Below are 24,096 nucleotides of genomic sequence, written 5' to 3'. Positions count from 1 at the left end.
TGCTTGTCCGTTTTTTTATTTATTGACGACGATATGTGCAAAACAAAATCCATCGATTTTGATTAAATTGATTCATTTATTTTGATTTTTATCGAACATCAATGTTGACTTCGATGTCAACATGATCTTATCTAACATCGGGCATCCCTAATGTATGTTCCTTGATATCAAGTAAACGAAACGAAGTTGCCAGTGTTGCCAGTTGCCACTAGTTGTTAAAAAGATCAATAACATATTCTAGGTTATACTATTAAATGTTCTTCCCAACAACTCCGTACGTATAAAATAAACATTCATGTATACAAATATCAATGTTTACCGTTTTTAGGTAAATATCTATGTTAAAAGATGTCTATTGACGTCTAACTCAGGCCCAGCCAGTGCTGCCAACCCTACTTTTTTAGCAGTAAATTGCCTGTTTTCGCCGTGGTATCCATGTTTTCTCTTTTATTACTCATTTCCTCATATCTACTGTTTTTTGAAATGCGTTAAAATAATTATGATTGTGGATCAACAGGAACTTTGCTTATTAAAGTTGCATTCATTTCATACTTTCGTTTGTATTGTAAGTTCTCACTTTTGGTCAAATTACATAATTGTAGGTCCACAGGAAGTACCCTAAAGGGTTTGCACGTGGTAAATTCAAATAAAATGCAGCAAAAACTATAACTTTTGGAACTCTAAGAGATCGTGAATCTGGTTATTTGATATTAATTTCAGTTTAACATATCCGATACTCGATCTTGAGATAAACAGTCTTGACAGACATCAAAACAGACGAACAATGAAATGATCTTATAATAAGGGTTAAGTTTTTTATGTACATAACTTTCAAAATATAGTACATTAACGTCGATAGCCGCGAAATTTAAAATGTTGATAAAATTAATTATTTTAATAAAATTAATAATGTTTTGGGTAGTTATTTAATTTTTTTTTGCTTATGTGAGGCTGGCAGCACTGGACCCAGCACAGAACTTCTGTCTTCTGTGACAGAAGTCAGCTGTCACCGGTCTTTCTATAAAAGTCATGACATAAAGACTTCATTGAATCTCAGTTTATTTATTGGCGTTGTTAATCATTTAAGTGTAATTTTATGCTTTACACGTCTATAATTTTCGTTTTATTGTCATAAAAAATGAGCAATAGAAAGGAGAGCTTGAAAAAATCTCTTGGTATCACAGAGTATCCTTGGAGTTCTGGTAGGTATACAAATGTATACATATCTATCACTTTTAATTTATTTTGGAGGCCGTCGTGGCGCAACAGTAGCAACTGTAACGCGACAGTTGTGGGTTGGATCCCCGCTTGAGGAAGTAAAATATTTATGCACTTATATATTTTTATTTCTTCGCTCAGGTGTCGAGGCCAAGCGCGGCGTTGAGTTCTACCACTCAACACGCGATGCCTCCAGAAATCGGCAGAAAGTGGGGAATGGAGTGTCTTAACACTAGGTTCCCTTTGCCTACCCCGCTCTGTGTGGGATACAGCATGAAGCTGATGGATTGAATGATTTATAATTTAAGAGAAAATGTCTTGTAATGTATTAAAAAAAATGTCTTCTCTACAATATCGAAAAAATATATTCTTTGCTTTACATTTTATAGACACAATATTTAGACTTGTTTATATACTACCTATTCCGAGCAACGGGCGGCGTTCAACTAACCTGTCTTTGGTTCATCACAAACCTTGGGAGATTAAATCCTCTCAAAAAGAGTGACTGCGGTACCTTGGGAAAGTGCCGCTAGTATTTCCCACCTCTTTTCTATGAATTATGAACGAAAAAGATGTTGTTTTGTCATGCGACCCGGCTAGCCCCCGGCGCTTGCAGGTATCCGGGCCTGCAAGTGTGAAATTGGTTACCGAAGACTGCATAGGAGCGAGTGACCAGGCCTCTGCATCAGTATATGCTATTGGAAGCAATACTAAAAAATATGTACAACAGGCATTCCATCCAAGTCTATTTACTCAAAGACCTAGATCTTCTTCACTAGGAAGCCCAGTATGTCACAAAGGAAATCCTCTATCAGAGGCAATTGCTACTGACAATAACGCTAAACCTTGCCATCCTGTATGGCAAAGGTCACCAACTCAGCGAAACTCTAAAAGAAAAAGACAAACTAACAGCCCATTAAACACAAAAAGACACATTACCAGCACTTCAAACAGATTTAGTGGACTCCCGATAGATCTAACTGATGAAGACTCTAGAGAACAAAATCAAATGGCTCCTTCTAAAAGGGTCCATAAACCACCACCAATCATCCTCTATGGTGTAGAAGATCTTTCTAATCTAACTGATCTCTTAAATAAAGCTGTACCCAGTGGAACTTACTCATACAAAATCATCAATAGGGATCAACTAAGAATCGTAACACTATCAGCTGAAATTTATAAGGACCTAATGGACCACATTCGAAAAAATGGCCTTATAGGCCATATATTCACACAAAAAGAAAAGAAGTGTTATAGAATCGTAGTTAAGAACTTGCACCACACTACACCTAAAACAGACATAATCGAAGAGATAGAAAAGACTGGCAACAGAGTTAGAGGAGAAATAGTATGTGCAATATCAAAAAAGAATAAAAAACCATTGAATATGTTTTTTGTAAATATTGAACCCAGCACTAACAACCTAGATATAAAAAATATTGAATTCATTTATCATATGAGAGTCAAGATTGAAGATCCGAGGAAATCTAACGACATCCCTCAGTGCACCAGATGCCAATAATATGGACATACGAAAAACAATTGTATGCGTCCCTATCGGTGTGTCAAATGTGCAGAAGGACATAAAACTACGGATTGTCCTAAAAAAGATAGAAATACACTTGCTAATTGCACACTTTGCTTTGGCGATCATCCAGCCAATTATAAGGGCTGCCAAGTCTACAAAGAAATCAGAGCAAGAAAAAATTACCGCCCTGTAAATAAAAAACAGTTAGTTACGCAAAGAACTAATAAGTCATCCATTCCACCAGATGTCAAAGAGTTCCCTCCGCTCCATACTCGGATGCAAAACTATAACGAAGTTCAAGATGATAACAGCATACCTAGCCTACCTTTAAAAAGAAAATGACATATTCTTCAGCTACCCGACACCATTTAAAGAAAACAGAGGATGTACAGCTTCAGTCAACAAGTTCACTAGAACAAATTATTATGAAACAATCTGAAAAGATAGACATATTAATACAACAAATGGGCACTTTATTAGGATTGCTCACTACACTAATAGCCCGCCAGCAAAAATGAAAACTCTGAGGATCGCTACATGGAACATCATGGCCTTGCTCCTAATAGGCTAGAAGTAGAATTGTTCCTAATTCATAATAAAATTGACATCTTACTAATCTCCGAGACACATCTGACAGAGGAAAGAGTGGTTAAGATTAATGGATTTACAGTATATTATTCTAATCATTCCGATGGAACGTCGCACGGTGGTGCTGCAATAATTATTAGAGAATGTATTAAACAACATGAATTGCTCAACTTCAAACACCCGCATCTCCAAGCCATAGCAGTAGCAATAGATGACTGGCAGGGAGCGCTTACTGTTGCTGCTGTATATTGTCCACCTCGACATAGGATTGACGAACAAATGTATACAGATTTTTTCTGCAAACTTGGAAAAAGATTCATCACTGGAGGTGACTGGAACGCAAAGAACATCTATTGGGGCTCCAGACTTACTACAACACGAGGCCGAGAGTTGAAAAAAGCTATAGATAAACTTTCCCTCGTTGTCCTCTCTACTGGAGAGCCAACCTACTGGTCGACTGATCCCAATAAAACTCCTGATCTTATTGACTTATTTATCTGTAAGGGAATGTCAGAGCTCTACACTAGGATAGAATCTTGTCTGGATGGATCTTCTGACCATACACCGATGATCTGCAGTCTCAGCACTACCATTATCTGGAAGGAGGCGCCAAATACTTTGTACAACAATAAGACTGATTGGGACGCCTTCCGAGAATATATTGATGTAAATATCAATCTATCCATTCGGCTTAAAACAAAGGAAGATATCGAAAGCGTCACGCTGTATGCCACAAACTTAATACAGAAGGCGGCATGGCTATCCACTCCATCACTTAGTCGCAAACAAAAATCGCAAGACATTTCTGTAAAGATCAAAGAAAAGATAGCCAAAAAAAGGAGACTTAGACGGAAATGGCAAACAAGCAGAAATCACAGGTATAAAAGGGAACTAAACAAAGAGCAAAAAAAATTAAAACAGATGCTGGTAGAAAACGAAAATCAAACTCTCCAGGATAAACTACAGACTTTATCTCCACACCAAGCGGATGATTACTCTCTCTGGAAGATGACGAAATCACTGAAAAGACCTAAAGATCACATTCCTCCACTAAGAAAACCAAATGGTGATTGGTCGAGACAGCCTTTCGAAAAGGCAGAGTTATTTGCTAATTTTCTAAAAAAGACTTACACCTCATGAACCTGATCTCATGGACACAGAAAGAGAAATTGATGACATCCTGACGACTGATAAACAACAAGTATCGCTACCTGTAAAGCGAATAACAGCTGTGGAAGTGAAAAGATCTATACTAGGATTAAAAACTAAGAAGGCGCCAGGATTTGACCTGATTACAGCAGAAATTTTGAAACAACTCCCCAAAAAAGGCATAGTCCTCCTTACAATTATATTCAATTCTGTGCTAAGGTTACAATATTTCCCATCATTGTGGAAAATGTCAACTATAAACATGGTTGCAAAACCAGGAAAGCCTACGACAGAAGTCACTTCATACAGACCTATAAGTCTCCTTCCTGTAATATCAAAATTATTGGAAAAACTTCTCCTGCAACGAATAAATCCGATACTGGAAGAGCATATAATAATACCAAATCACCAGTTTGGATTCCGAGCGTGCCATGGTACGGTAGAGCAGATTCATCGAATTGCTCACACTATCCGCCAAACCTTGGAGAAAAAGGAATACTGCTCTGCCGCATTCATCGACGTACAACAGGCTTTCGATCGTGTGTGGCATAAAGGATTATTATGCAAACTAAAAATATGCCTGCCCAACAATATGTATATGATCCTAAAATCCTACCTTCAGGGCCGTATGTTCCAAGTCAGGGTCGAGGAAAGCTTATCACCTATCTGCTGCATAGAAGCTGGAGTCCCGCAGGGATCAGTGCTGGGTCCGGTATTATATACAGTCTACACTGCTGACCTCCCTTATTCCGATGATACTTTAACTGCTACTTACGCTGATGATACGGCACTACTCTCAAGTCACAAAGATCCAAACATAGCGTCTGCAAAACTACAAGAACACCTAGATAAAGTCGCAACTTGGTTCAAAAAGTGGAGAATAAAAGCAAGTGCTGCTAAGTCTATACATGTGACATTCACACTTAAAAGAGGAGACTGCCCACCAGTGAAACTAAATGACATGATTTTACCTCAACAAAAAACAGTCAAGTACCTGGGAATGCATCTGGACAGGAGGATCACATGGAAAGACCATATCAAGGCAAAAAGAGAACAGGCAAATCGGAAACTTGGGGATATGTACTGGCTAATAGGGAGACAGTCTTCACTCAAATTAGAAAATAAGATCTTAATTTACAAAACTATTATAAAACCTATTTGGACTTACGGCATTGAACTCTGGGGATCAGCAAGCCACTCCAATATAGAAATACTTCAACGCTTCCAAAATAAAGCCTTAAAAACAATTGCTAGTGCTCCATGGTTCATAAGAAATACAGAAGTCCACGAATATCTTAAAATGCCTACTGTCAAGGAACAGATAAATATATCGTGTATCACATATAAAATGAGATTGGAACATCATAGAAATGAACTTGCAAGGTCACTGATCGATATAGATGAAAACATACACCGACTAAGGCGATCCAGACTTGCTTCAATTTAAAGAAGCATAACTGTGGAATGAGATGACGCATCATAGGAGGGAGGATCATTATTTAAGAACCAAGCGTCATTCACCCCACTTCCCTAAAAACTGACAATTGACTATGCCAAATGACAGTGTTATCATCCTCTCAATACACCCAAGTCAAACAACTTGATGTTCCATATTCATAGTTCATACTCTCTGACATATTTATTAGGTCTAGGTAGCTTTACGTATCAATGCTCTAATATCTAATTATTATAATTTTTTTATAAAAATCAAGTATCAACATTCCTTATAGAAATTACGATAATGTCGTAAAAACACATATTAGAAGTCATTATAATTATTGTCAGTCAATTCTTGTAATTCAAGCGTGCAAAGCTGCATGCGGGCCGCTAGTAATAAAAAAAAGTGTATAACAGACAATATACATTTAAATGTAGATAATGTTGCAACTTGTAAACAATTACAATTTTAGATGATGAAGATAATCCACGGACTAATCAAGAGCAGTCACCTGCAAGCAGAAGATATCTTGAAAGTGCTACTCTTGTATCTGGATCCAGCAGTAAGTCAATAAGTAGGATAGAACTATATTTAATGGAAGTTTCACTGGGGTTTCACAAGGTGAGGCCGCCGTGGCGCAGCGGCACAAGGATCCCCACTCGAGGAAGTGAAATATTTATTTACGTTTATATTTCCATTTCTTCACTCTGTTGTCGAGGCAAAGCGCGGTGTTGAGTTGTGCCACTCAACACGCAATACCTCCAGAATTCGGCAGAAAGTGGGGAACGGAGTGGCTTAACAATAGGTTCCCTCTGCCTACCATGCTGTGTGCAGAATACATTAAAGCTGATTTATAATTTCACTGGGTACCAATAGAGTTTTAGATAGTAATCTTATAATTAATAATTTTATTCTAATTCACCATCAACTAATATGATAGACAATAATCACCCACTTAAGTTAACATAACAGCAACAATGCAAAAAATATATTTTTGTGTATCATTACTTCATCAGTACTACATAAATTATGGAATATTTTTTATTTAAAATAATTCTAGCAAAAGTAACAAAACTAGAACAAGAAAAAAAATAGCAGAAGAAAAGTAACTATATGTATTTAAGTCCATAATGATAAATCTAAATAACAGCTAAACAGCTTTCTTTCGAAGACACATAAAAATATCTTAAACTGATCTCTTCTTAATCAGATAAAATATGGTACAGCTGTTTCTTTATAATATTTTTATAATGTAGTTGCAGGCACATCTTCATCTGCCATTTCACCAACGAGAAGAAATCCAACACGGTTGGAACGGGATTTGTACTGGTCTCGGCTGAATACGCCAAGTATAATAAATGTACCAGCTCCTCCTTCACGGTAAATATATATATTTTTTATATTTCTCTATCTATTTTTTTTACTAATTCCCTCACACACGACGGTTGTGGATATGAATACATTCCCACGCGTGCAGCTGCGTAAACAGCCTATTAAACAAATTCTCAGGGGAGGAAAGAAATGTCTATTAAAAAACTATGAATATACGTACACATATTATCGGAAGATTTTTAAAATCTCTTATACGAAATAAATAAATATAATGGTTGTTTTATACTTTTTTTACAATTTCCAGTGGTGTAAAAATATACGATTACATAACGACAAAAAACTGATTTAGCAAGTTCATACTCTTTAGCCGACGATATGCCAAAACCATCTTCGAATGTGCACAAGTTGTTTTCTCACATTACTGTATAGTAATATTTTTATATGTAATTCTTTACAATGAAACATCTTTATACATAGTGCAGCATGTAATTTAGTTTATATTAATTACAGATCTGGCAATCCCAATATGCTGGCATTTACGAGACGGACGCCAAATTTAGAAGATATATTTTGGCCAGCGTGTAAGTCTTTTCATTTACAAATTATTAAAGTAAAATTATAAATATTCAATTATAAAAGTGTATCCTTACTTAGATTTGTAAGTGTTGAACTGCGCCATTCATTTATATATATTAAAATACCCTTGTTAAATACAAATGTGCATATAAGTTAAGTAATTTTTTTTATTTCAATGAATTAATAATATTATTTTTAGCTATCGAAGACAATCCGACGACTAATGAGGAAGCGGTGCCTGGCAGACAACGAAATCTTGACAGTGACACTGCACAACCCAGTGGTAATTTTTTTATTTGTTTATATTCTATAACACATATACTGGATAAAGGACAAAAGTTTATATTTTTGACTATTTTTATCGAATAAAATCAAAAACTCCTAGACTGCTTTCAGATATTTTTTCACATTAGTATGCCAAGTTATCCTTGAGTAATATAGGCTATGTTTATTATTATAGGCCATACCGTACATTTTGTCCGTTACCGATCGTATATTTTTTAACGCAATATCAATAGTTTTTGGCAATTTTTTATATCTTATCTGTTAATCAACATTCATAATTGTAATAAATTTATATTTTTTGATTTTTTATAGTATCACACTGTATCACATACGTAGCAGGGTAGGCAGAGGGAACCTAGTGTTCAGATATTTTGGTCCCATTGCGTGTTGAGTGGAGAAAATTAAGGCTGCGCTTTGCTTCGATACCAGAGCGAAGAAATGACAATACAAATTATTTAATTTCCTCGAATGGAAATCGAACCCATAATCTGTCGTGCTTACAGTCACACTCTAGTTCCTCTGCGTCACGACTAGTCTTCTATTATTTTATACTTTTTAATAATTACAGCAGGAAGTACATCTAATTTATCTCCTACACAAAGAAACCAACCAGAAATGGAAGGAACATACTGGTCTGAAAGCAATCAAAATAACGATTCGGGTGCTTCACGGTAAATATCTATGTACCTTATATATAAATAATACATTGTTAGGGTACTGGTGTAAAAGAGGGTAGATGTAGTTGAAAAAGGCTCTAAAATCAGTGGAATTGTGTCAATCGGGGTAGTTGCTTGTAGGAGATGGCCCTGATTGGAAGGTATCTTGTGTGAAGTATTGTTATTGAGTGATACATATCACTTATTGCAATTACGTAGAACCTCTATTTGAATACAATAGAATCATATAGATGATATGTTTTTTTTACGTTACGTTTATCGCTTCCGATTTCAAACAATATGTTATTTATGTTACTTATTTTTTCAGATTAAAGCTCTATCTCTTAAATAGCAGGATAAACAGATAACTTTCCGAGTGATTTTGTGTAGAGTGACGGAATTCGACAACATGGGAATCGAACCCACGTCCGTCCCATTTATAACCAGACGTTGGGCTTATTGTGCTTAAATAGCATATTAATGTTCTGTGTTACCACTTTATAATAAAGTTCTTTCTCATAGATATCGAGATCAGCCAATAGCTCGTGATTTAAGACTAATGCAAGCTATCAACAGACTGAGGCGTAATTTTCAATTTGTACAGCGCGGTATGTTTTTTTATGTAGTTATTTTTTATTAGCTTTACGCTTTTTCTCACCCAGTAGGGTAGTCAGAGGGAAAGGCGAGACAAGACACTTGGTTCGTTGGTTTCCGTCTAATTTACAAGAAATTGTACGATGTTAAGTGTATCGTCTCGTATGTTAAGTGGTAGAATCAAAGCCGCATCATTCACTACCGCAATCAAATGAAAATAATTAAAATTTAATTAAGTTGGATCAAAACAGCAAATATCACGTTAAAAGTCAGATGCTGTCCCACTGTGCTACGATGGCCTCGGACCTAAATATTCTATATGCATCTATTTATTAATGTAAGAAAATCTTACAACAATAATTTGCCTCACTGCTTGTCGTCTGATTTGCTTGAAAATATACGCACGTTTTTGGAGCTAACGATGACACAATATTTTCATACCTAAATATCCTTAGCAAAATTATCAGTACAAAGATGATTTAGTTTAAAACATCAAGTCAACATCAAACATCAGTACAAAGATGATTTACTTTAAACAAATTTATAGAATTACAATAAATGAATGACTTGCTATACAAATATTTATTTAATAAATTTATAAAACTTTTTTCAATTTTCTATAGGAATAGTAAGGAAATAATGATGAATGAAAGTAGATAAGGGAAATAAAATTCTTAGTATTAAAAAAATACCTATTTAAAATAAACAAGAAATAATAAATAAACGTAACTAAAGGAAATTATTAATATTTTAATAAAATAATAGTATAAATAGTAATTACTGAAAAAATCTAGATAAACACAGCTGTTTCAATAATATTATGTACCTAAAATAATAAAAAATATCAAAATTAAAAGTAACGTAACACGAAATACAACACACCACAATAAAACAAGACAAAATAAATTTAATAAATCTCTAAAAGTAATCTTGTCTAAAAGTAGGCAAGGTAATTTTAAATCAGTGATATCTCCTACAGTGTTTATTATAATGATGTAGGTATAGTAAAGTACTTTTTCAAATTAAAGACGAAATGCCGAAGGTGTATATGTATATTATATTTATTTTAATAAGGATTAAATTATAGAAAATACATTAACAAAATTTTAATTGTAATTAAATATATTAAAATGGTTACTGTGGCTCAATCTTCAAAAATATACATATACCATCGCAGACATCTTATAGGTTTCTTAAAGGAAGATATTTTGTAGAACATTGTTTTGATGTGTCTCATAAGGTTGAGCCAGCGCACGCCGTGTAAGTGTTCAGGATTTCCATTTTCGGTGACCTTTTCTTAAAATATCGAAAATTTTGGAGAATCTATGTTGATTCCAATACAGCAAGCATCTTTATATGAAATGTTATCACAATCGGCACGACAGTTTGGCCGTGATCACGTTACAGACAGATAGTGTTACTTTCGAATTTATAATATTAAGAAGGATTATTATGAAATAACGAATTAGAATCAATATACAATATACTATATTGCATAATTAAACCATATTTGTAAGCTTTTAATTATTGTTGAACTCAAAATTTATGCATTGCATGTGATAGTATCTTAAAATTATACATTTATTGTATTCTAAATTTTATCGTTAAGAATATTATAATACTAAAATAAAAAAAATATGAATTTGACAGTATCTTAAAATAATAAAATTTATTAGAAGTATTTTGACTAAATTTATGATGGTGGTTCCCCACCATCATCGGTCGGTAGTTTATAAATCGAAGTGCAGTGCTTTGTAAAGACATCTTGTGACGAGCTGCCGGACTGAACAGACGTAAGTGCTGCTTTCTATTGATTCTTTTTTTAAAAATGAATATTTACAGATAAATTGTTGCTTTTGCTTATTATTTCTATTATTTAACTGAATATAAATTATCTTGTGCTTTTATTTAATATTTCTATTATTTATTTAATTATCAAATATATAATGATGTATTTACTGAATTTATTAAATAAGGGAAATATAATAAATTAAGAAATATAATAAATTAGTTTATGAATTATGAAATTGGTATATATTCAAGAATATTTAGAGGACAAACATGTATGGAATTAATGTCTATTAAATGTAATAGACGTAGCTGCCAGCTAATGTAATAAATTGTACCATTGATTTTGAAAAGAGCAACTGTTGAGTTTCTTGCCGGTTCTTCTCGGCAGAACTGCTTTCCGAACCGGTAGTAGCTTTTTGTTCATATGTTCATTCGACAATTCAAAGTGCTTATAATAAAAGTCTATTTGAATAAATATTATTTTGAATTTATTATTTGTTTCTCTTATCCCGTCCATATAAAGCAGTTATAAGAATTTAAATAACTTTTCAGTAATAGATTATTTTTATACGTTTTAAATTATTAAATACTTAAATATTATTACAAATATTATATATTATATATTTTATATTATTTTTGATATATTTCTATTATAGAAATTAATAAATTCTAACAAGTAATAGATTACTTTTATTAAATAATTGAATATTATATATTTTTATAAATATTATATATTATTATTGATATATTTTTATTATAGAAATAAATAATTTCTGACATCAGAAGTGGGATCGTATAGCCATAATTGTTAACACCTATTTTTACAAGTTTCAGAATGGATTCTGAAGCAATAAGTGGTCTTCTCCGAGCAATTCGCGATGCCGTTACTGCTACTCATCAAAAGGATGATGACATTGCACTACCAGTGTTTGACCCCGATCACAACGACTGTGGAGCCGCCAGCTGGTGCAACAGTGTGGAGTCCCTCGCTAAGGAGTTGAACTGGAGCAGCATTCGAACAGCGGCTAAATCCGGTAAGGCCCTTAAGGGCTCTGCTTTACTTTGGTTTGAGTCATGGGAGCCTTCGGACGGCAGATCTTGGGAAAATCTGCGTCAAGACATTATTGACGCTTACCCTGAGAAAAAAAATCTGTCCGAGAGACTTTCAAGAGCAGTCCTTTATTCATCTGATGCCGTAGAATCCTATGGAGATTATGCCAGAGAAAAAATAAGGTTACTACGCAACACTAAAGTAACCTTTACAGATGAGCAACTGATTGAGCTGATCTGTGGAGGCATAACTGATGTTGATGTAAAAATGGCATCTTTAAATAGCGGTGTCACCACTACTGCAGCCCTTATCTCCTTGTTGTCAACGTACATAAAAAACAGGAAAAGAGCTTCAGACAGTAGTAATAAGAATACTGGCACAGGATTCAGTGGAGCTAAACGGTCTAAATTTGATATGGATAGAAAATGTTTTCTTTGTAACCAAACTGGACATGTACAGTCTCAATGTTGGAAAAATGTGAAAAATCAAACGGACCAGGCACCACAGGTTTCGAAGCAAAATGATTTTCATGTAAAGTCATGTACTTATTGCAAAAGAGTAGGTCATACCGAAAATCTTTGTTTTTATAAACTAAGGGCAGATTCAAAAAGATCTGTAACTTCAATCCCTACTAAAGACGTTAATTTTTTAGGAAAACCGAATTAAGCCTCACACCAGTTTCTATTAATGGTTTATTACTAAATTCCCTGATTGATACAGGGGCAAATTGTAGTTTAATTAGAGAATCCGTAGCTAGAAGACTGGGGTGTCGCTTAATTCCTTTATCCTTATATTTAAAAGGAATAGGCAGCAATAATATACATGTTTTTGCACTAATTACTGTTTGTGTTCAGTTTGAAGATGTCAATTTAGAACTCGATATACATGTAGTTAGAGATATTGATTTTCAGTATGACCTCCTTATAGGTAGAAATGCAGTACAGTACCCGGATATAGAAATTGTTACTGATTCAACTCGTTCTCGTTTGATTAGAAAACCTATCGAAAACATAGCAGAGGCGAATTTCATTTCTTCTGTAACAGAATTATCTGATTTAGCATCAAAGATTTGTCACTTAGATTTAATTATACAAAATAAAATTTGTAGTATTTTTCAGAAATAACCCTCTGTCATGGATGAGATAGGCACGGTAAAAACCGGTGAACTAACTATTCGTTTGAAAAGTAATGAAATTGTCTATTACCGCCCTTATCGGTTGGCCCCTGTCGAAAGAGAGAAAGTGGATAAAATTATTCAAGAGCTTTTGAAAAAAAAATAATTTGCGAAAGTGAATCTCCATTTGCTAGTCCCGTAATCTTGGTAAAAAAAAAAGATGGTAATGATAGGTTATGTGTAGATTTTAGGGCATTGAATAAAATTATAGAAAAGGATCGATATCCACTTCCTCTCATCGAAGATCAAATCGATAAGCTTGGTTCAGCAAGGTATTTTATATCACTGGATATGAGAAACGGGTTTTATCAAATACCCGTGGCGTTAGAGTCTAGAAAATATACAGCATTTGTGACGCCAACTGGTCATTACGAATTTATTAAAATGCCATTTGGAATTTGTAATGGTCCAGCTGTGTTTCAAAGATCCATCACAAAGGCTGTGCAACACTTAAAATTTCTCTTAGTATACATTGATGACATCCTTATCCCATTTTCCACAATCGACGAAGGATTAGATTATTTAGAAAAAACAGTTAATGCTCTTAGTTCTGCAGGATTTATTATTAATTTGTCGAAATGTAAATTTTTTGTTGACAGTATTGAATATCTCGGAAGACACATATCACAAGAAGGTGTAAGACCTAGTGAAACAAAAGTATCTGCACTGGTAAATTCTCCAGTACCTAATAATATTAAACAGGTGCGCCAGTTTATGGGGTTGGCTAGTTATTTTAGAAAATTTATTCCAAATTTCGCAACGCGTACGGCCTGTATCACGAATTTAACTAAAAATAATTTCAAATTTCAGTGGGGACCCGAACAAAACGAGGCTAGGGATTATGTCATTAAGCATTTGTCATCTAAACCTTTATTAACTGTATTTGACCCAAAATTACTTACAGAACTTTACACTGACGCTAGTTCAATAGGCTATGGAGCAGTTTTGGTGCAAAAAGTAAATAATGTAAAATCAGTTGTAGCTTACTTTAGTAAAAGAACGTCTCCTACAGAATCTAGATATTGTTCGTATGACCTAGAAACTTTAGCTATTTATAACGCCTTAAAACAATTTAGGGTATACCTTTTAGGTATCAAATTTATAATCATTACCGATTGTAATGCTATTAAAGCTACATTTAATAAAAAAGATTTATCTCCACGTGTAGCCCGTTGGTGGATCTTTATGCAAGATTTTGAATTTGATATCGTATATAAAAAGGGTAAATATATTGGACACGTTGATTTCCTTAGTCGCAATCCTGTTGGGAGTCCTGTTTCTGTTAATCTTGCTAAAATTACCTATCAAAATGCTCCAAGTAATGTTTCTACTAGTCTATGCTCACCTACTGAATTCTTAAATGTCAATTTTATTAATGAGACGCCATCTTGGTTAGAAATTGCCCAACAAAATGATCCAGAAATTCAAAATTTAATTAGTCGAGTTACAGCTGGTGACCTTGATGAAAACCGTTATCTTTTAGAGAACCATTTATTGTTTTATAAAATTAAATCTGGGGAGCCAAAATTATATTTACCAAAAGGAGCTAGATTTAGTCTTTTACAACTTTATCATGACAACAATTGTCATGTAGGATTCGAGAAAGTTTTACATAAGCTTCGTGAAAATTTCTGGTTTCCGAGAATGATTCCATTTATTAAGAAATACTTAAAACACTGTTTAATTTGTGTAGAACGAAAGAGCCACTCTGGCCCAAAGCAAGGTTTCTTACATCCAATTGAAAAAGTCCCTATTCCCTTTCACACGATTCATTTAGACTGTACGGGTCCATTCGTACAAACAAATGACGGTTACAAATATATTTTGTTACTCTTAGATGCTTTCACCAAGTTTTGTGTGTTAAAACCACTTAAAACGCTCGGTGCTGTAGAATTGGTACCACTTATTCGAGATACCATTACATTGTTCGGTACTCCCTCATTGGTAATAACCGATAGAGGCACTAACTTTAGTTCTCTTCAAATTAGGTCAATGTTTACGGAATTACAAATCGAACATCATATGATATCAACCGGTACCCCAAGGGGAAATGGTCAGGTAGAGCGATACATTGCGACACTTATCAATATGTTGAATACTACCTGTAACGGTTCGTCAGACTGGCCAAGCGGTTTATGGAAGGTCCAACAGTCTATTAATACCACTGTCCAAAAATCAACTGGATTTGCTCCGATTCGCTTACTTATAGGTGTAAATGCTAACATACCTTGTATACAAGCTCGTTTAAATGATGTTAGTGTCCCAGGGTCCAGCATTGATTTAAGAGCCGATCGCGAGTTAGCTACCAGGCGTTTACAATTAGAAGCCGAAAGGTTTAGAAATCGATTTGACAGTGTAAGGCGGGATAATGTGTCTTTTGAGGTAGGCAATATAGTTTATGTAAACCAAGATCACAGACGTCGTGATAAACTGAGTTGCAAATTTAAGGGACCATATAAAATTATGGCTCTCTTACCAAACGATAGGTACTCTCTTCAGGGTCAAGGGCATTTACGAAATATTGTTGTTGCTAAAGATAAATTAAGATTGTGGCATGGAGAATGGGTAGATGACACATGATAAATTTAATCTCATTTGGTAGTATATAATACTTTAATTTATAATGAATATAATGTTTTAAGTGTTGATTTCTTTTCATTAATGTTTTTATTTATAATATGTGTTAATTGCTTCCTAAATTGCTTATTAATGTTATGGTATTTGTTCATCTAATGTGAAAGATGGACACGAGGATATTGCTAGATTGTCCATCTAATGTGAGAGATGGGGCGACAGCAAGAGTGATTTCTTAACTTATCTACCTAATGTGAGAGGTGAGATAGTAAGAAAAGAGTATCGCTAACATGTTCATCTAATGTGAGAGATAGAACAGTTGCGAGTTATGTCAACCTAATGTGAGAGGTATGACAATAAGAGGATCGCTAACATGTTCATCTAATGTGAGAGATAGAACAGTTGCGAGTTGTTCGTTGTCTTGTCAACCTAATGTGAGAGGTCTGGCGGCAGCGATTAATGTTTAAGAATTGTTAATAGTAGTAAGTTATGTTTAAGAATTATTGTATAGATTTAATATGTAAAACCAATTACCTGTAAAACCAATTAACTGTAAAATCAATTAACTGTAAAAGCAATTAACTGTAAAAGCAATTAACTATGTATTACTTACTATGTTATGTTACTTACTAGGTTATGTTACTTACTAGGTTATGTTACTTACTATGTTATGTTACTTACTGTGTTATATTACTTACTATGTTATATTACTTACTGTGTTATTTTACTTACTATGTTATATTGTTTACTGTATTATATTACTTACTGTATTATATTACGTATTTTGTTACGTTATTTATGTTTTAATATTAAGTTTTGTACTTCGAGGAGCGAAGTACTGTCAGTATGGCCGTGATAGTATCTTAAAATTATACATTTATTGTATTCTAAATTTTATCGTTAAGAATATTATAATACTAAAATAAAAAAAATATGAATTTGACAGTATCTTAAAATAATAAAATTTATTAGAAGTATTTTGACTAAATTTATGATGGTGGTTCCCCACCATCATCGGTCGGTAGTTTATAAATCGAAGTGCAGTGCTTTGTAAAGACATCTTGTGACGAGCTGCCGGACTGAACAGACGTAAGTGCTGCTTTCTATTGATTCTTTTTTTAAAAATGAATATTTACAGATAAATTGTTGCTTTTGCTTATTATTTCTATTATTTAACTGAATATAAATTATCTTGTGCTTTTATTTAATATTTCTATTATTTATTTAATTATCAAATATATAATGATGTATTTACTGAATTTATTAAATAAGGGAAATATAATAAATTAAGAAATATAATAAATTAGTTTATGAATTATGAAATTGGTATATATTCAAGAATATTTAGAGGACAAACATGTATGGAATTAATGTCTATTAAATGTAATAGACGTAGCTGTCAGCTAATGTAATAAATTGTACCATTGATTTTGAAAAGAGCAACTGTTGAGTTTCTTGCCGGTTCTTCTCGGCAGAACTGCTTTCCGAACCGGTAGTAGCTTTTTGTTCATATGTTCATTCGACAATTCAAAGTGCTTATAATAAAAGTCTATTTGAATAAATATTATTTTGAATTTATTATTTGTTTCTCTTATCCCGTCCATATAAAGCAGTTATAAGAATTTAAATAACTTTTCAGTAATAGATTATTTTTATACGTTTTAAATTATTAAATACTTAAATATTATTACAAATATTATATATTATATATTTTATATTATTTTTGATATATTTCTATTATAGAAATTAATAAATTCTAACAAGTAATAGATTACTTTTATTAAATAATTGAATATTATATATTTTTATAAATATTATATATTATTATTGATATATTTTTATTATAGAAATAAATAATTTCTGACACATGCGTGAAGCGTAAAGTTATCCATTTACCAAATGTAGGCTGTATCCAAATATGCTTAATTATGTTTCAAATAATAATGTCTTTAAGTAGTTCTTTAAACACTTGTATGGCAATAATCATAAATCAAAAATACAAAGAAATCTAAAACAATCACCTTTTTACAAATTTTGAATTCTTTTTTTTTTGTTTGCCCCATATTCGATATTCAGTAAATAGCCGAAATTAGTATCCGTTTTAAGCTTACAACTTTGTTATTATTAGGAGGAGCATCTCGTGATGTAGTGTTTAATCCATCAATGCAAACGAATGTGACAGCAGCGTTAGGAACTATTCGTATCAGAAGACGGCCTTCCCATCGAGCTCCACTGCCTTCTGATAGAATCAGTAGTACGTATTTTTATTCTTTTTTTATTCTTGCTGTATTCCACACTCGGCAGCGTAGGTAGATGTAACTTGGAAATGTAGTATTTAACACGCCGTTCCCATTAGGACACTTCTGTTTCTCATTTTCCGCCGAGTTCTGAAGGCATTGCGTGCTGAGTGGCGCAACTTAACGCCGCGCTTCGCCTCGTTACCAGAGCGAATAAATGCAAATATTAAATATTTCATTTCGTCGAGTCGGAATCGAACCCACAATCTGTCCCTATTATAGTCGCCCGTCCATGCGCCAAGACTGGCTTCACAAGTTATTATTGCCAACAGCATTAAATCATTTTTTCTTATAAGATTGTTTAGGCTGTGTTCTGGGCAAAACCTAACGCCACGCCGTGCTTTGTCTTTGAGTCAACGGAGAAATGAAAATAATTGATTATACTATATACATAAGTTGTAGAATGTTTATTTATTGTATTAATTTTTGTTGCTCACTTTGCGAATTCGAGATATTCAACTTTTTATTTCAAAAAGGAAGATTTTTTAAGAACCTCTCTTAGTCGTTCGAATGCCGTTCGAGTTCCCTAATGAGAACATCATCCATAACCACTACTATGTAAGTGTTCGTCAAATCATCCAAAGCTTGTATAACAACACGCTAAAGGGCTGAGGGCGCGTTCGTAGACAAAACGGCATGGCATTGGCATTCATACTTGATTTTGGCCGTCAGGTGTGATAAAATTAGATACGTACTAGAAGTAGAAGTCTGCCCTGTACCAGATGAAACAACGATATTATTATTCCTTTTCCCGAACCATCAATTTTCTCTACATACCAAATTTAAAGTATTTAGTGTTAGTTGGTTGTCTATCAGTCACTCAGATAGTTACGGAAGATATTTTTTTATATTATTATTAAATATATTATATTTAACTCGTTTGTTTAACTCAGTTATACCTCCTGTAATGGACGAGGAAAGCTTCTCATCTGGCCGCAATAATCACGAACAAGCACAAAATACTGAACAGGAACAAAACTCTGATGATGGTTTGTTTGATTTAGTATAATTTATTCAGCTTAATTAAATAATTAATTATTTAATTAAGCTGAATAAATTATAGCAATTATTTAATTGCTTCCATCCATATTAATAATAAATGTTGGAATTTAAAATTATCTTTTTTTGTATGAATTACTCCTTTGCTATGAACATGTGGCACTTTTCTAAATTTCTTTCTTAACATTATATTTTTGTAATTTTATAAGATACAATAAGGGATGTGCTGTTGACATATGTTAGAAGTGTGCTCCATATGTGAAATACTCTAAATTAAATTTCACCTTTTTTATTGTATTTCTTTTTAGATTCAGATCCACCCGTGCGTTCAACATTCGTCATTGAAGAAAATAATGGAAATAATAATGAAAATATTGAAGAAAACAATGATGATACTAACACTCAGGGACCGGAAAGTATGGACAGTATGTTATTCTACCTTTTATAATCATTCATCTGATAAGTAATTTTTTTAACGCCACGCTTGACCTAGAGCGAGAAAATAAGTCACTATTCCGATTGGATTGGAGCTTGCAACCAGCGCGTTTACAGTCAGCCACTATGGCGTCATTACGGCCAAATATTTGTTGAATTTGTTATGGTTGGGCCACACTATCGCGGTAACGCCAAGATTTGCGTTGTCGCGACACGTCTGGCCTAAGTTTTCGTCCTATCGCGAATTATCTTCGTGAATACGAATGCCTTTCGTATTCAGGAAAGAATCGAAAACGTCGTATTTGAAAGGGTTTTTGTCGTGACAAAATTTGTGCGGTTAGCTACACGTCACGCGCTTTAGTGGACTGCGAGACTCCGAGCGACATAGTGAAGTTTTTTATTAATGTGGAAAAGCACTTTGTCTTAAATCGAACACGAACTTATATCGTAACGCGAACACGAATCTTCGCCATCAAGTCTGGCAGTAGCATTAGCGAGATTGACATATCGAATATCGATTTGTAATAGCAAAACCTGTGAGTAATTTTTTTAATGCAGAATAAAGTTATCATATATACACATTTTATAGTATGTCATAAAAAAGATATTTTACAAATATTTTATTGAAATCACTTACTCATTCATACTCTTATATTTTAAGTACAATTCCCAATATAGAGCTACTTTTTACCTGTCATTATGATGGTACAATATACAGGTGGAAGCTGACTCCTTGAAGTCTGTGCTCATTTTACGGGAGTAGCATATAGGGAAAAATATTTCAAACCCATATCTAAAAAAAAAATATTAAAATACGTCAACCGGCGTGGGATTTTTTTTAATTTCACAATGTTTATCCATGCTGTATGACGTGGGGCGCGGTTACCACTAGATACCAATAACGTAAACATTTACTACAAAAATTCTACTAAAGGTTAAACAACTTTGAACTTTGCTGTCAATACCTACGACTCGATTTCGGAATGAAAGGAAGGTTTATGTCTGCGTGCGTCGTTCTTAACAGATGGAGTTTTATGTTACAACGAAAATATAATTAATTATTTTGATTGAAAAAAACACTTTTTAATTTTTGGCAAAATCTCTTTTGTTTTAATTGTATTAGGCTTTTATAGTAGGGAAAACTGTGGTTTCATTGAAAGTGGTGATGACAAAAACTCTTTATATATAAAAATGTTATGTAAATTAAATAATAATTAAGATAATTTTTTTGTACTGTCGGTTGTGGTATTTAACAAGTAATAAATACATGTTTAACAGTGAATATATCAGAAAGTGTGCAGTTAGAGGAAGATGTGGTGGAAGTCGACGGTGGCGAGGAAAACCGTGAGGACGACGACGACGATAATGAAAATGATATAGATGTACTGCCTGAAAATGAAGACGAACATGAGGTAATTGAGTAATAGCAAATAAATTATAAAGCTTCATTGTTAGAGTTCATCACATATTTACCATACGGATGAGGGATCGACGAGTCTTGCTCGTCCTGAAGTTTTTTTGAACTTTTGCTGATTGTTCACTTGGGAAGTCAATTACTAAAAGTAAAATAAAATTAAAATTAATGTCATTCAATTGCCAGAACCAGGTATAAAACATAAATAAATAGACTTTCAAATTAATCATATAAAATTTTATCTTGAATATTATTTAGATACATATTTTGATTATTAATAAGTATGAATTTGTTAGTTAATATTTTATTATGTTTCATAGGAGCCATCAACCCAAAGTCTTCCACCACAATCATCACAAACAGTTAAAAGAAGACGAGAAAGTAAGTAATTATAAATATATAACAATTTGTGCATATTGTGTTCAATCTTTATTTATTCATTAACGAACTGCCTCACTATGGATATTTTTCCAGAAAACTTATATACACATTTTATTTATTATTTATTATTCTAGTACATTTTATTCATTCTATTTTTGGAACTCTCGTCTATCATCATTAAAACACAGAATCTGTAGATAGTAAAATTCTTCTTAATATGTCTCAATGACATTCAAAGTCAAAGTCAAAATTTAAAACGCGCGGAGCGCGTGCCAAGTTTCTGGGTTTCAGAACTGGCGAGCAGCACCGTGTGTTATTTTACACGAACCATTTGAAGCCACTTTTTACCTATTCGTAACTCAAAAACTATTCCACCTAAAGCTGTCATATTTGGATCAAATATTTAGACCCCCTACCTGTATATGTGCATAAAATTTCATAAACACAGCTCAAACAGTTATTTAGATAATGACGTCCAAAAATCGTAAATTTTTAGGAGGGTGACTGACCTATAGACCTTAATGTTAACCAAGTTCCAGATGATCCAGAATGGTGAAATTTAGCATCCGGTTAAGTAATTGGGTGTATGTCAAGGGAAAAATCCGAAACTAGTATTTTTTTAAATATTTTCTTATAATTTTTCAATAAATAGATTCAATTAGGAACATTTACTTATAGCACCTGTAATGAAAGCATAGCAATCAAAGTTAATGATAACTGATTTTTAGGCATAGCGCCTGCCAACAAAATAAGAGCAATGCATTATTTATATATATGTTGCTTTAATTTATGTCACGCGTTAGTAAATATTTTATTTGTTTTGTAAACTAACTTCACTATTACTTACGTAAGCCATCTCAAACAACACGATGCTTTCAAGTATATTTTAAGATAAGATATGTCTCCATTTGTAGCTGAAGGTGAGTCTAATTAATGTCCTGAGAAAGCCTGCCATCATGTGGACTTCAAGGGCTTCACGTAAAAATATAAAAATATAATAAATGGATTAACATCCTTCATTATTATTTATTACTAGCGGACGCGCGCAGCTTCGCTTGCCTATTTAAGGGTGAATTCTAATAACCCATAAAACATGTGTTCAATGAAATATTTTTAAGTCTAAATTTCAAATTTTATAATAATCGGTGGCGTTTTAAATATTTTTCTATATAAACTTTCAACCCCTTAGATTCTAGAAAACCATACAACATATGTTTAATTATATACGTTTAAGAGTCTGAATTTCAAATTTTATGAATATTTATGAATATTTGCACCCCTAAGGGTTCTCTCTAGGGGGGGAATAATAAGCACGTGTTCAATTAAATACCTTTAAAAATCTAAATTTCAAATTTTATAAAAATCGGTGCCGATTTAAATTTTTTTCCATAAAAACTTTGAACCGCTATTTCATCTCTTTAGGGTTAAAATTTTTCAAAATCCCTTCTTAGTGGATGTCCAGATTACGAAAGTAAACTTTTGTCCAAATTTAACGTTTCTACGCACAGCGGTTCCGGCTGTGCCTGCGTCTTACCTCAGTCAGTGAGGACAAGTCCTTTTATATATATAGATAATTTAAACATTTTAGTACTTATTATACTAAGAGTATTTGCATAGTCGATTAACGTATTTGATATTAAATACCTGAAGAACTTTTATTAAATTAGTGAATCACTTTTACATTTTTAAATATAAATTATTATAAAAAAGATACATTTAAAAATATAAAAAAACCACTCTTCCGAGGGCGGGACAAGGGTCCAAGCCATCGGTGGCTAGGGCTCCAGAGAGAGGAACCTCCGCACAATACGTGCCGTCTCAAGTGATACTGCCTTCTGTATCTGGTTCTTGATCCAACAGCTAAGCGATAGCCTCTTAAGGTGTTGGTCGAGGCTTTTCGCTATTAAACCGTTAACCGAAACCACTATCGGCACAATGATAACAAATAACAAATTATTATAACAAATTATTATTACAATATTTAAGTACTAAGTCCTATAAGGGTTCTGTTTTATTGCTTTCGAGGTACAGAATCCTAAAACAGAAAAAAATACACTAAAAAATAAATATAAATAAAAGCTTTTAAAAAGTAATTATATTGATAGAAATATATATAAAATTTAATAAAAATATACTATCTGTAAGGTCAGTCGTGGCACAGGGGCATAAAGTGTGACTGTAAAACCTGACTGGTTACTGGTTACTAGTTACTGAGTGTTTTAACACTAGGTTCTCTCTGTCTACTCTTCTGTGTGCGGGATACAGAGTGAAGCTGATTTGATTTTTATTTTGAAACATTGTCAGCCTACCAGCTATCTTAACAGAAGTAATTATAAAGTAATTATTAACAGTAAAAATTTAAGTAATTGTTAATAAAAAAATAAGAGAAAAAAAGAGAAAATTAAAAATTACTTAAACAAAATAATAAAAGAAACCAAAATGTGGTGTCGTGGGACACCACTTAGGAACGAAGTTCGACGAACGACGAGTCCTTCGGCTAATGTAAAATCGACACAAATTGCAAAAAAAGTCGTGCTCAATTTTATGTAGGTTTTCTTGATTTTTTTCTTAAATTTTGCAGATTTGTTTTTATTTAAGTATAAGAAAGTATTTAGA

General features: G+C 33.1%; 1 protein-coding gene across 5 annotated transcripts in view; it reads left to right on the top strand.

Moving 5' to 3' along the window:
* The first annotated feature begins 979 nt into the window (after positions 1 to 979).
* Positions 980 to 24,096, top strand: part of LOC146532777 (uncharacterized) — a 34,666-nt gene continuing 11,549 nt past the window's right edge. The window contains exons 1-12 of one of the 5 annotated variants that reach the window (XM_085196865.1): positions 980 to 1,202; positions 6,394 to 6,483; positions 7,178 to 7,301; positions 7,764 to 7,834; positions 8,029 to 8,112; positions 8,683 to 8,785; positions 9,293 to 9,378; positions 18,083 to 18,208; positions 19,145 to 19,240; positions 19,559 to 19,666; positions 20,964 to 21,097; positions 21,420 to 21,480. In XM_085196865.1, coding sequence (XP_085052991.1) covers positions 1,139 to 1,202; positions 6,394 to 6,483; positions 7,178 to 7,301; positions 7,764 to 7,834; positions 8,029 to 8,112; positions 8,683 to 8,785; positions 9,293 to 9,378; positions 18,083 to 18,208; positions 19,145 to 19,240; positions 19,559 to 19,666; positions 20,964 to 21,097; positions 21,420 to 21,480 — 1,147 coding nt within the window. In that variant the 5' untranslated portion in view covers positions 980 to 1,138. Of the gene's footprint in view, positions 1,203 to 6,393; positions 6,484 to 7,177; positions 7,302 to 7,763; positions 7,835 to 8,028; positions 8,113 to 8,682; positions 8,786 to 9,292; positions 9,379 to 18,082; positions 18,209 to 19,144; positions 19,241 to 19,558; positions 19,676 to 20,963; positions 21,098 to 21,419; positions 21,481 to 24,096 lie in introns of all 5 variants that reach the window. The other 4 variants (XM_085196867.1, XM_085196864.1, XM_085196863.1 and 1 more) reach the window with 4 other exon arrangements.

The sequence above is a fragment of the Heliconius melpomene genome, chromosome 13 (assembly GCF_056956725.1).
Source record: "Heliconius melpomene rosina isolate 202511_hmr_F chromosome 13, ASM5695672v1, whole genome shotgun sequence".
Lineage (NCBI taxonomy): Eukaryota > Metazoa > Arthropoda > Insecta > Lepidoptera > Nymphalidae > Heliconius > Heliconius melpomene.
The sequence above is the reverse complement of the archived record's forward strand: the minus strand, read 5'-3'. Positions and strand labels throughout refer to the sequence as shown.